This window comes from Colius striatus, chromosome 1, assembly GCF_028858725.1.
Source record: "Colius striatus isolate bColStr4 chromosome 1, bColStr4.1.hap1, whole genome shotgun sequence".
In the NCBI taxonomy this organism is placed as follows: Eukaryota; Metazoa; Chordata; class Aves; order Coliiformes; family Coliidae; genus Colius; species Colius striatus.
Genome location: NC_084759.1, coordinates 170,960,958 through 170,974,500, shown reverse-complemented (window position 1 = coordinate 170,974,500; position 13,543 = coordinate 170,960,958). Strand labels below are relative to the sequence as shown.

General features: G+C 38.2%; 1 protein-coding gene across 1 annotated transcript in view; it reads right to left on the bottom strand.

Annotated features, from left to right (window-relative positions):
* Positions 1 to 13,543, bottom strand: part of GRIP1 (glutamate receptor interacting protein 1) — a 323,990-nt gene that overhangs the window by 82,662 nt on the left and 227,785 nt on the right. The window contains exon 3 of the mRNA XM_062016662.1: positions 728 to 863. Within this exon, the coding sequence (XP_061872646.1) occupies positions 728 to 863 (136 nt within the window). The remainder of the gene's footprint in view (positions 1 to 727; positions 864 to 13,543) is intronic.

Below are 13,543 nucleotides of genomic sequence, written 5' to 3'. Positions count from 1 at the left end.
TTATGATGCAGAAAAGCAGTTGTAATACGAAAGAAGTTGAATGATTTGACTGGTTCGGGCATGGGATCCAGGAAATTGTCTTCTTCATGTCCTCATCTTTCTTCCTCTCTTTGAGAGTGTTTCAAAACTATTTTTTTGGTCAATAGTTGCCTTCATAACTAACATCACAGCTACAGGAGATAGGCTATGGCCCAAAAGCATATTTTCTGTTCAGTTACTCAGATGACCTTTATTGTTTGACTTTTTTCACTCATGAATAACACCTTTTTTGTTTTGACTGTAGTAGTAAGCAAGATAGTCATGACTTTAGACTTTTTTTTGTCTTAAAACAATCTGTTGAATAGTTTTTTTAAAAATTAAATGATGGTAGCACTATGGGTAGTTTTTCCATTTTACTTTTTTCCCATTGGTATTTCACACTTCTTCTCTCAAGTTTTTGTTCAAGGATGACAAAATTGAGAAATTAAATATATATAATTTAGAAGAAACTTAATTAGGCTTATGACAACTTTCAAATATCTCATTGGTATTTCAAGTTTTTGTCAAAGTAGCCTTGAGGGAATAAGGAGAACAGCTGTTGCCGTTTCTCTCTGAACTCCTCTGGTCTGATAGACTGCTATTATAGATGCATCTAGACACATATTTTTTAGTGACCTTTCTGGATACAGTATGCATTTCTGAAGCAATCACATCTTATAATGCATTCTGTGGCTTAAAATGTGGTTACCTGGCAGCGATTCCTCCTTGACGAAGGTTAGATACTCTTGGTTTTCCATCCTTGTCGATTCCACCCGATACTGTAAGCCCTAGGGTGGTGCCTTCTTTTTTCATTAATTCAACTATTGTTGAGCCCTTGAATTCCTCTGTTGAAAGAAAATTATTGGCATTATTAAAATTTAAGTGATAACACAGATATTGCCTTTCTAAAATGTCACCTACTTTCCAAGAACATCATTGTGTATGTTAATAAGAAATAACGTGTACATCTGGAGATTCTTTATGTCAGAACTCACAAGTTCTGTCTGCAAGGCTCTGCATATAGATAAACAAGACATATGTTCTGCAAAAAGGTTACTGAAAACTATACCAATGTGCTAGTATACTATACAGACCCAATAAATACAGAGTCTGGCAACACTTAGAACTACAGGTAGTTGTTTCACGTTTCCAAAAAGTTATCTTTTCTCATTTTCTGCTTTCTCCCTCTGAACCCTATGTTTTACAAGGAACTTCAACTGATTAACTATACAGAAGGGTAAAAGTCACAATAATATAACAGTACTAGAAAACTCTAGATCCAGACTCACTTTGATGCCACTAATAAATGTCACTGATAGTCAAAACAATTTAACATAGCAAGAACCTAGATGGAGACCGAATGCATCAGATCTTAACAGCTTTATTCCTTATTCTTACACAAATAGATCTCCACTGTAACTCTGTGAAATCTCTGCAGAACAGGTATAAAATAAGCAAAGGGCTTTCATAGTTATAGTTATATATACAATTTCCCTCACACGCTGTCTAGGACATGCTCTCCTGCAGTTTGCCTATTTAGAATTTTTGGAAAATGCCAAGCTAATCTCACAGAGCTCAACAAATGCAGGTCAACTGCAAAGGAAAGCCTCAAGGTCTTGAAAAGAGATGCACCTTACTTCACATGGCAGTACAAGGCAATCTATATATGCACAGTTCCAGCAAGGCTGCAACTGTTTGAGGAGCCACGAGGCAATCACGCCTCATGACAAGTGTCTCCAGTCAGAGAAGACCTATTAAAACCAGGAGCTCCTGGGATAGTCTGGAAAAAATGCTTGAAGTTCTAAAGATCCACTCAGAAAGACATACTGGAAGCATCATCCATCTCTCTGGACATTTCCATATGATGGAGAAGATGATCTAATATATCTTGACCTCTGGATGAAGAACAACTGCCCTGAATGAGAACTGACAAACCTGAGGTAATGGTGGCAGGCAGAGGAAAACATACAGAAGAGTCTCTTGTAAGCCTTAGCAGTACTTCTAATAGGGTTAAATGCTGAATATTCTGCAGACATAGTATTACCATATGCAATGTTCTTCCTCTTTTCTAGGTGGCTGACAGGCCCGTCTTTCCATCCTCACTGAAGATGATCTCACTTCAGTTATTCACGTTTACTATCATACAGCATGAGTTAAGTCCTTGGGCAAGAATTCTCCTAGGCTTATAAAGCTTCTACTAAACCAAAATTCTGCAGTGTATTTGGTCTGCAGCATGAGCTGTTGAAATGAATATTTAAAATGTAGAAGGTATATTTGTAAAGACACAAGAGGCTGTGGGACTGTTCAAAACATGTTTCTATCCAGTTAGGAGCAGATAGTAGCACCTGGTGTGTTCTCCAAATTGGCTGACACCAAACCATCATTTGGCATCATTTGGAAGCTTTCACGATGTTTGCTCGCATCTATAACCTTTTTGACAGCTTGAAAATAACAGATGTGCACCTGAACATGTAGATACGTTGCACAGCTGTTGGAAATGCTACAGACCAAAATACCTGCAAGTATACATAATGATTATAATAGTTAGCCATGATACTTACTGCAACCAAAAACGCTGCACATGTGCACCCATGATGCAAACTCAGGTGCTTGGGCAGCATGTCACACATGTTTATTCTGGGTTTACTTGATTGTGAGATCTGTAGTCCAAAGAAAAATTCCCCTCTCTCCCCCATCTCCCAAGATTAATCCTTCCTTTATACCTCTCAGCAGTGCAATCTGGTTCTCAGGTCCATCTATTTTTGGGGTTTTTTTAACAAATACATTGCGAGAATGGGTATACAAGGACATCAACAATGCACTGCACATGCCTAATCTTTTGCCACAGGATTATACTGCCATGTCCTTTAATCTTTTATATAGGTTCAGAGTTTGCAATCCAATGCTGGGAAATACTCTGCTACCTGAGGTGACATGTGGACCAAATATTCCATGTAGTGTTTTAAGTTAGCCAATGATTATACAGTTCTCTGCAATTACTGGCATGGAAAGTAATGACCAGGCTTGTTCATTCTACCACCTATTCTGACAGCTCTCTGTGTAACCCTGCCAAAAGAACAGGGACCTCTAAACACTCTTGCTTGGTAGGCAGGAGGGAAAGATGGATCAGCACTGTAAGGGAGCGGTGCTGTGAAATGCTCATCACTGACACATCAGGTCATCTAGGAGTATGCAATAGTTTCATTAGGTTTGCCCCTCTGAAAGATTTGGTAGCTTTTGTTGTACATAATCATTACAGGAGGAAATTCAACTACTGTTATCTTTGTAAGTGCTCTGAAGCAGGCCCCTTTGATAGAAGCCTCTCCGATTTTCATCTTTACTTTCTTAAATCTCACATGATTCCTTTCCTTATAATGCTATATATTACATTTTCACTCATCTGCATTGCTTCAACATTGTTATTACAGACTAATCTCACTGGACATGCAAATGTCTAATATCAGAACAAGCTTGGGACTCTATTTCCAATCCAACGAGCAACTGTATCAGTACGCAGCATTCCCTAGTTACTGCAAGGTCAGTCTATCCTCTAGTTAACACAAGGCTACGCTACTCTTCGTGGGTTAAAAATCAAACTACCTCATGTATCACCTCACTCATAATTCATTACCTGTGGCAACCAGCAAACTCCTAATTAGTTAGAATTCTCCAGGGTCTGGTCTTTCCTACACGTGCTCCCACATTGCTAATAACATTAGCATAGCCAGCATCAGAAGGGGAAGCAAAGAAGCTATTTCCAGATTTCTTATAATTTAAGAGTATATGAGGAATTGAATTTACAACTCTTTTGCTTAGTGGTAAACTGAATATAGAACATGAGCTTAAGAAACATCTTAGTCCATAACAGTTTATGAAGTATCAAATATCAGAACATCATTCCTGCAGTACAGCTCTGTGATATGAACCAAATGCATTATTCTAAAATGAAGTCATGTAGAGAAAAGATGCTTTCTAGTCTATAAAAAGCCCAAATCAATACCATTTTACACTTCAGTTAGAGAAATGCACTTGAGAACTTCCCACTATTAACAACTCCAGCAGCACTCATCAAAATGCAGCTCACACTGAGTCCTGCCTTCCCATGGCCTGGTGAAGGTTTTGGGACTGCCATTGCTTCCTGCTGCTGCAGGGGCTATCCCGAGCACATGCCTTTCTGTCCTGCACCAGTTGCCTTACAGCTTTGCTGGCATCTGCCTACCTCTGGTTCAGGGCTCAGTAATCCTGCTGAATAGCACAGATGGGCTCAGCAAGGTGAGTACAAACATGCCTACTTGTACACACATACAGGCATAAGATGGAAAAGAAAGGTTCTGTTTGAAGAGTTTCATTTAGATCTCCAGTCCTGTAAGGTGGAGCACACATAGCAGCTGAACTCTAAAGAAAATGTTATGCTGTGGTATCCTTAATTCCTTGTCTAGATGCTTCTCTCAGGTTTACTGATGCCAACACTGTAACTTGATGTAACAAGACTATGATCTGCCTTGCAACCTTGAAGACTACAGGGATACTCATTATAGCACAAGAAAACTTTGAAGATAGGCAGGTGCTCAAACATAAGACATGGTAAAACTTACTGTATGATGATGAATAAATGGAATAACTTGCAGGTAAGTAAAATCCAAGAAACATCATGTGAAATTAATTTCTTCTCCAAGAAAAATGGCATTATGATAAAGTTTCTAGAATTTTATACATCATCCCACTTTTTGTAATTCTGTACCTTTTGATGCATGTAAATAATATGTTTTAATAAATAAAGAGCATGGAAAATAAATTGACTCACAAGATTTCTGAACCTGGAATATTCACTTCTTCAAAAAGAAAATTAAACATCAGACTACAGAAGAGATTTTTTACACAGAACAATATTTGAAAGCTGAGAGAACTCTTAAAAGTTTACCATCTATTTTCTGTATAAATAAAATTTTATATCTCAATTTACAGATTAAAGTCAAACAGGAAAACATTTGCCTTCAGTTCAGATCCTGAGTATCTTTTCTGTCCTTTCTGTGAAAATTTCATTTTAAAAACCAAGAAAATGCCTAAAATCTACACAACCAAGTTGAGCGCTTGTATCTTTCACCTACTGAATGAGCTTGTTCAAGGCAGGGCTGGAACTCAAACTAAAAGTGAAAAAATACTTGCTGTTATTGATCACTTCTTACCAAAAGACATACCTAATCAGTAAACTGATAACTGGTAAGTCTGTTGAAAATACAGTCAATGCTGTCCTTGTATGGATTTTCCCTGTATGACAGCAGAAATTCTGCAGAAGAAATATTTTGCTTTACATGCCAGCAGGCTTAGTAAGAAATCACATTAAGATAAATTCAATTCTTAAGAAACAGGTAACAGTTTGTTATACTGGGGATACCACACACCTACTCAGTGTTTCAAGTCCTGTGAGTAGGTGTATTTCTCTGTGTGCGAAAAGAAGGATCTCAAGAGATGTTGCCCTTTTCATGACTGGCTGTCACTGGGTCCTAAAACACCTGAATCTTTATTAAAAACAAGCACACAAAATCAATGAAGAGAATCCTGAAACGCAAAGGTGACCTTAACTTATTCTGCGCTGTCTCCTCCAGCCCACAGAGGGACGATCCCCACACCAGTCCTAGTTCAGAACCCAACAGTGTTCAGCAGAAGACACAGTGGTATAAGCTGCTCATATGTCTATGAAGCATAACATGCTGCAATGGGTATAGGAATTTAAAACAATGCCAATATGGGTTGCCTTGGGTTCACGGCCAGGCTAACGTGACCCTGAGGTGGTCAGGCACTTCCAAGAAACTACCTAAAATAGACTCACTTTATGGCAACAGCTATTTTGGATGGGCACGGGGCATTAGACAATTTTTTCAGCTGTAAGAGCATCTAGACTAAGGTGGGAGCTGGATGGCTATGTAACTAGAAACCTCTCCAAGCAAGACAAGTGCTGGTAAGGGAACAACAGGCTTTTTGGTCCTTTGACGGTCCTGCTCGCAGAGATTCCATAATGAAATACAGTTTTCAAATACTTTGGGTTTATGGCTTGCTTTTGCATTTTCTTGCTTCCACATTATCTGTGGTGGCAAACTCCTGAATGTGTGTGCAGCCCAAAGCAGCACACTAAACTGTCAAGGTGGAGCTTTCTGAAGCAAGGACAGCAGCAGGGCAAAGTAAGCACAATGAGGAAGAACTCAATGGTCCCAACCTTCACAGCCTCTTCAATAGACCTCACAGGGTTTTCCTGAGCTCAAACCTCTTTGCTTTCACGCAATGTTAAGTTCTTTTGCTTGGGAAGGGAATGGGTAGTAGAAGGCACTTTTGAGCTGAAGCTGACATCCACAGTTATCTCAAATTTGTATCTCCCACGTGAAACAAGCATCTCATTTAAAAAATTCTGCTTCATGCCATAAGTAACCAAGTCTTAAACTCAAAAATGCATCAGCAATGCTACTTTGAACACCTTTGCATCTCTCTGGTAAACACTTGATGAGAATGACAGAGCTCCATAACATTAGTCTTCACAAGATTTCTGTCTAAAATGGATGAAAGCTTCAGTAACTCTGATCCCTTGCTAGAAGAAATTCCATTGTGCAGAAAAGCACAGAGCTTTGATACTGATGTGGTGTTTTGACTTATAAAACTTTTCCCCATAACTCTGATGGGCTCACTTCCAACTTCAACTCCATTTCCTTTATTAATAAAGTAACACCAAGAGAATTCTTGCTAATTAGCATTTGTATGTACTGAGGTGACAGAAGTGTGGCCTGATTGTTCCAATTTCTCTGTATTCTAAAGTTACCAAAATGGATCAGGCAGGATTGATTACAGGATGGATTGTATTTCTACATTTCAAGGCAGGAAGCAACCACTGAGAAAACACTCTCCCTGATCTCCTGAGTGTTAGGAGCAGGGAAACATGATATGGTGGTATCTGCAGCTACAGATTACCTTTTAGAAAGATATCCAATACGGCTTTGAAAGCATCAGGTGATGGAAAATCTGTTACATGTGCAGGTAATTTCTATCTGAAGTGGGAGTAGACAAATCTTCAATTCTCAAATCTCACTATACTAACACCATTATATTCAGGATATCTCTCCAGATGCAGAACTGTAACCTCTGATCAAATCACCATGATCAAATCACCATTTAATCTTCTGTCTGGTTTAGATTAAGAACTTCCTGAATTGCTCAGGTTTTTGCCTTTTAAGACATATTTTGCAGCTCCTTCCAATGTTTTGACATCCTAGGGCTACCAGGTAAGTTCTAGCAACAGGGCCATTAGATCCCGTTTCTCCATTTGAGCTGTCACTTATTTTTACTAAACATACTTTGAGCTGCCTGTCATGGCCTATAGTTGCTGCATAATTTAACATTTTAGTTTACACAAAACATCAACTTTCCTTTTTATGATGTGGATCTAAGTTCACTAGTATCATGGCGAAACCAAAAAGGATCAGAAAGTAATACAGTAAGGTTGTCACTGCTTTTTAGATAAACTATTGTGCAGGCATTCAAATAATGGATGGCGGATTTTCAAATACATACTATGACAACTGACATCTGAAAGAATTGGCCAACGGAACCTTCCCTAGCACTTAGATTAAGGAGGAGATATTTTATGTTTTTAGGGGTTGTATACCTCTTTGTAGAAGTTGAATGAGTATCTTTCTACTTGGTAGTACTGAGAGACATTCAACATGACATCGGGCTTTATCAAAATCTCTGTGTGGAAGACTAGGCAATCCTTGGAAAAATGAGAAACGTATTAAAAAATATAATGAGCAAGGATCGGAAAAGTGGAAAATGTGAGGAAATACTTCCTGCAGATTTTACCTTTTGTCTTTTGTGCTAAATACCTGATCATTGATACCTTTAAGGTTTGCTTACTCTCTGCCTTCACAGAAAACCACAGGTCAGAAATGCTCACTTCTAGAAGACGGTAGTTAAAAAATAGGCTGAAAGAATACATAGCTATGAATGTTTCAGAAAGTGATCTGACAATGAGTCATTCTCTTTCTATACTTCAGTCTGATAAAAAACCATAAAGTTACAAGGATGTCTTAGGGGTGAATTTAATATGCAACACCTGACAAATAGGATGCACTAAATTTTTTAATTAAGTGTTTATAGTAGGAAAAAAAGTGTCTGTGTCAAAGGACCATTAGCATTCAGAATGAAGAAAAAATACAGTTAAAGCCAAAGGAAAACTGGAGTTAAAGAACCACAAAACAAGTTATTGGTTTATACTAAAAATCATGAGAATAGTGATGATTTTAGCTGTGGATAAGCATTTAAAATCTGTAATGATTGACTATTTCTGTAGAAGTTGTTTGCCCACAGGGAAAAAAAAAGGGAAAAAAGGAATAATTCAGGCATTACTTGGCTGCTAACCTGTGCTCTGTAACTCTAATCAATCTCTGTATTTATTCCCTACGGTTTAATGTATGCAAAATGAACTAATGGCAAAGAGGAATGAAGACAGATGCATTCATTTGCATGAGCTAACTTATTAGGTAGTCAACCTTGCTGAACAAATCACTGCAGTGAAAACAGTAAAATGCATAGGTGCAAGAATGTACCTATGCGATTTCCTTTGTCATCTAAATTGCTAGCATATGCCACAGAATTGGTGCAGAAACTGGAAAGGCACCATATAGCATCTAGTAAACATTGCACGTATTAGCCTCTGAGACTAGGAACATTTTACATCTTCAGGTCACTTCAAGAAGCTGTATGAAGGTCTCAGCGAAAACCTGAACGTGACATCACTGTAAGAGGCTTATGTGATCCTGGAGCAGTCTTACTATTGTATGCTGCAGGAATAAAAGAATTTGTCAAACTCCAAAATGTGATGCATGTTTCATTGGAAAGTTTTTTGGCTTTTCTTTCAACATTTCTTCTTATCCTCTAAAAACTTGTGGTGAGAAGGAACAAAGATGATCATACCTACCTGCCTCTTCAAAAAATATTAAGACACGCTAGCTATAGATTCTGGTTTGTGTCTACTTCGAACACATATCTTGTTCATTATATCTATTACAATAGCTTTCTCTCCTTTCACTGATCAGGTGGTTAGGACAAAGCCAGACATGTAAGCATCTCTATGAAATGAAGAAATAACTAAAACCTTCAAACAGGCTGTCAACTAATACTACCTGACAATGACATCTTTCATTTCAAGCAAAATGAGATGTATAGAATCTCAACAAGGATGCAAATAGAGAAAACTGCTAACACAACTCAAAGCACACCAATTGAAAATACTTATTTCAAAGTATGATTACCAGTGAAAAAGAGACATCCTTGCAATGAAGGCTGTTCTTAAACAGAGGGAAACTGTCTGCTTATGAACACTTCTTCAGGTTGCTGCATCTACACAAACATAGCATAGGATGTGACTGTCTCCATTTCTCTCCTCCTCCTGTTGAAAGGTATACTGTCAGGTTTTTTAAAGGAGATATTTACATTCTAAACAATTTTAAGTTTACAAAAAGTTTACCTATGGAACCCACCAGGCTTCTCTTACTAAAGAGGTCTCAGCACAGAGCTATTTTATTATCGTTCACAGTACAATTTGCCAACCAGAACTAGAGGAAAAACCATGGGAAAATTTATATTTTAACATGTTAAATGGTTCCATTTCGGTATAAAACCTTAAAAAGTTACACAAAAAATTGCATTCTGAAACATTTTTCTTCTCCAGATCTACCAATATGTGGTGTTTCTGAAGTGAAATAAAACTTCTGCTCTCTGTGACCTGTATCATTCTGCTTCACTGCTGCTTACACCAGACTGGTCCTATCTGTATGCCTTGTCACTTGTCCAGAAGCCTTGAAAGGCTGGAGACCCCACATTAGAGCAGCTCATGTGCAGTTCAGTTATCCTTCATTACTGGATTTATGAACTACCTCAGGTTTCATAAATCAATGTTTTTCAGCTGAAGTCTGCATCACTGGGAAATTTCCATCTAGATCAGGCACTGAGCACCTGTAACTGCCAGTCATTTCACCTGAAAAGACTGGTGCTCAAATCTTCTTTCTTTTTGTATTACTACATTGTTAAATTGCTTTGAAAAATTGTGATAGACTTACTCAGGTGACTAAAGCAATCACAATGGCATAAATCATACATTATATGTCTGTCTGAAGTACAATATCAAATGTCAACCTACACTAGTTGGGTTCCTTAACTCACACTTTCAGATACTTCAATGCAAAAAAAGCACCATGATTTAGGATTTAGAAATAAAGAAAAAAACACCCTAATTCCCAGCTTTGTTTTTCTATGTCAGATTAACACTTTGACAGTAACAACAAACCACTCCATTTGCTTCCTTCCAGCCCATTAGTTCCTGGTGAATAAACCGACCAGAGATCTAATTACAGACTTGTATTTGGCAGCCATAACTTCTGAAACCTTCGTAGATGTCACTCCAGTTCACAGAATCAAAGAATCTTAACAGTTGGAAGGGATCCCGAAAGATCATCTAGTCCAAATCCCCTGCCAGAGGAGGACCACCTAGAATAGGTCATAAAGGAATTTGTCCAGGTGGGTTGTGAATGTCTCCAGAGAAGGAGACTCAACAACCTATCTGGGCAGCCCGTGCCAGTGCTCCGTCACCATCACAGTGAAGAAATTCTTCCTCGTATTTCTTTGGAACCTGTTATGTTCCAGCTTGTACCCATTGCCCCTTGTCCTATCATTGGCCATCACTGAGAACAGCCTGGCTCCATCCTCCTGACACCTGCCCTTTAATACACCCCAGGATGCCATTGCCCTTCTTGGCCACAGGGGCACATTGCTGGCCCACAGTCATCCTGCTGTCCACCACGACCCCCACTACTCTCTAACAGTTCATTCCCCAGCCTGTACTGGTACATGGGGTTATTCTTTTCCCAGTGCAAGACTCTGCACTTGTCCTTGTTGAATTTCATTAGATTTCTCCCCGCCCAGCTCTTCAGCCTGTCCAGGTCTCGTTGGATGGCAGCACAGCCTTCTGGTGTGTCAGCCACTCCCCCCTGTTTAGTATCTTCAGCAAACTTGCTGACAGTGCCCTCTGTTCCCTCAATAAGGTCATTAATGAATATATTGAACAGTACTGGTCCCAGCACCCACCCCTGAGAGACTACAGTAGATACAGGCCTCCAACTAGACTTGCCCCATTGCCTGCCTTCCTTCAACCAGTTAACAATCCACCTCACTACCAGCTCTTTATTTGTATCAGATACTCAGATTTAACAGCTTAGTTTCTTCCTAACCTCCAGTCTACTCTATATTTTGGGCCTACATATAAAGGACACCATATGCCAAACGGGCAGACATGTTTAGAATTTCTGCCATTTTTATATCACTTATTGTAGCACTGTTAATGGAAGCATTTCATACAAGTCTAAATGAACCTTATAGAGCTAAAGTTTACAGCAACTAAGAACATCTGGCATGACAGGATCTGTTTTTATTCACATGTTTGAATAACAGTTTGTTAAAATGGTCAGAAAGATTAGCATGATCTATTTGGGATTTAGTAAGGAGAGCGGGAGAGGCTGTTGATGGTATCTAATGCATAGAGCTATTTATCTAAACTGGAGAATTTGGAAGATTCACTAGCAGTAAACGTTTCCAGACAGGATCTATCTTAATTTCCAGAATTTAGCCTATTCTGAAGGTCACCTCCTCCAAGATTTTTTCTGACTGACATTAGACAGGAAAGGTGATAACTGCCTGAACAAAACTATCCAATAAACATATTTACCCTCATTTTTTCTTAGCATTTGTAAAACACGGTGAACTATAGTATGGATTTTTCTTCTAAGCTTACTCTGCATAAATGTCTTGCACGTTCCACCTCCAAAAACCTTTGCTGCTAAGGGCAGCATTTTAAAAATGTCCTTGACGTAACTGTGTAAGTGTGTACATAATGTCAAACCCTCCCAGCAGAGATGAAGTCATAATGGAGGAAAAAAAAGTAATCCAAAAGACTTAGACTAATTCGTCAAGCAAAAATAACCCTTCTGTGCTGACATCACTTTGCCTACCCCAAAGCTTTGCTCATGTAGAAATACTGCAAAATACATACTTCCAACTAACTTAGCTCCACGAGCAATATTTTCCACAAAAACTCCTAACTTAGATATCTTAAACAGTAAGAGTATTTGGATTTTTTTTTTTCTCATTCTGATGTAGCTATGTCTGGAGCAGTTGATATTCTGGCTATAACAGGTCTGCACATTCATCATGTTTTTCCCCAGTGAATACCCTGATGTAAATAGAGATACTAGCCTAATGTGAACTGCTACCACCTGCTAGGATTTTTGGCTATGGCTTTGAGTTTATAATGTTTCATTTTAAACCATATATACATTAGAAAAAATACAAGATGATGCACTGATATCATCTGATCCCCACGTATAGACTACTAGTCAATGACATCTTTATAGGGCAGTGAATATATTAAAATGTGAAACAGATAAAATGTTCTAGACTCTAACTTTGTACACAGAGAAAATTGGATCTATAAAATGTATTCACAACTTATCAAAAATACTCTGAGACTCTCAACACTCTTAAATTAGACCATGAAAAGCCAGTCTTACCATACATTCTAATCATGTCCAGTTATCATCCTAGTTGCTAGCACGTCAGCTAGACTGATTAACTTAAATAGCTTTAAGTCAGTATTTATTTTCTATAGTGTAGGATTAGGTAAGTCGAGCTCCATGATTTTTATTATGTTCCCATCCACTATATGCTCTCTGTTGCACCATTACCTTTTGTTACTGGCTAAGGAATAAAGCTCTTGGATTTTAATGGTCTCATTAGACTTAGGTACCATCCTTATAAAATTACAGAAATTCCTTACTAGGCATTTTGTTTTGTAGCTACAAGTTTGTAATGACTTCCAAATACACTTGCTAAATTTTCAGTTCCAGAACTTATGGCATATCTTTTCGTCAGAACTCAACCTGACAAATTTTTTAGAAGAGCATATGTTTTTACCTCCATGTGAATATTTTTAAAGCAAGTTATTTAGAAATTATTATTAATTTTAATTGTACTTCAGCATTATTTATTCTTGATAGATTTGGTCTATTTTGCTGCAGTCTTGGTCTAATGTTGAGATTTCCCTATATGACCTCTATCAGTTTTTACTTCTTACTTTCCTTTAAAGAAGTGGTATTTGAGGGATCAATATTCACACTGTGTTACCAGGTACGATCACTCATGGTTTGCCAGTAATATCTAAAATTCAGTTGCAGCATGTGTCCCTCATTTTTATATGACACTTTTTACTACCACAAAGGTCAATGTTCATTTTCTATATCATTTACCTGACAAGTATTCGGGGTCACAATGTCATCTGATATGGGAAGAACGTCTTGGCAGGATCTTGTCTCAGAGTTAACTACTAAGTTGGGCTCGTTTTGCTTCACTGACAAAATCAATTAGCATTGAAGGCTGGCACCTGTTCCTACTTGAATTGATATTCACTGTCCTTCCACCAATGTTTGCTGTG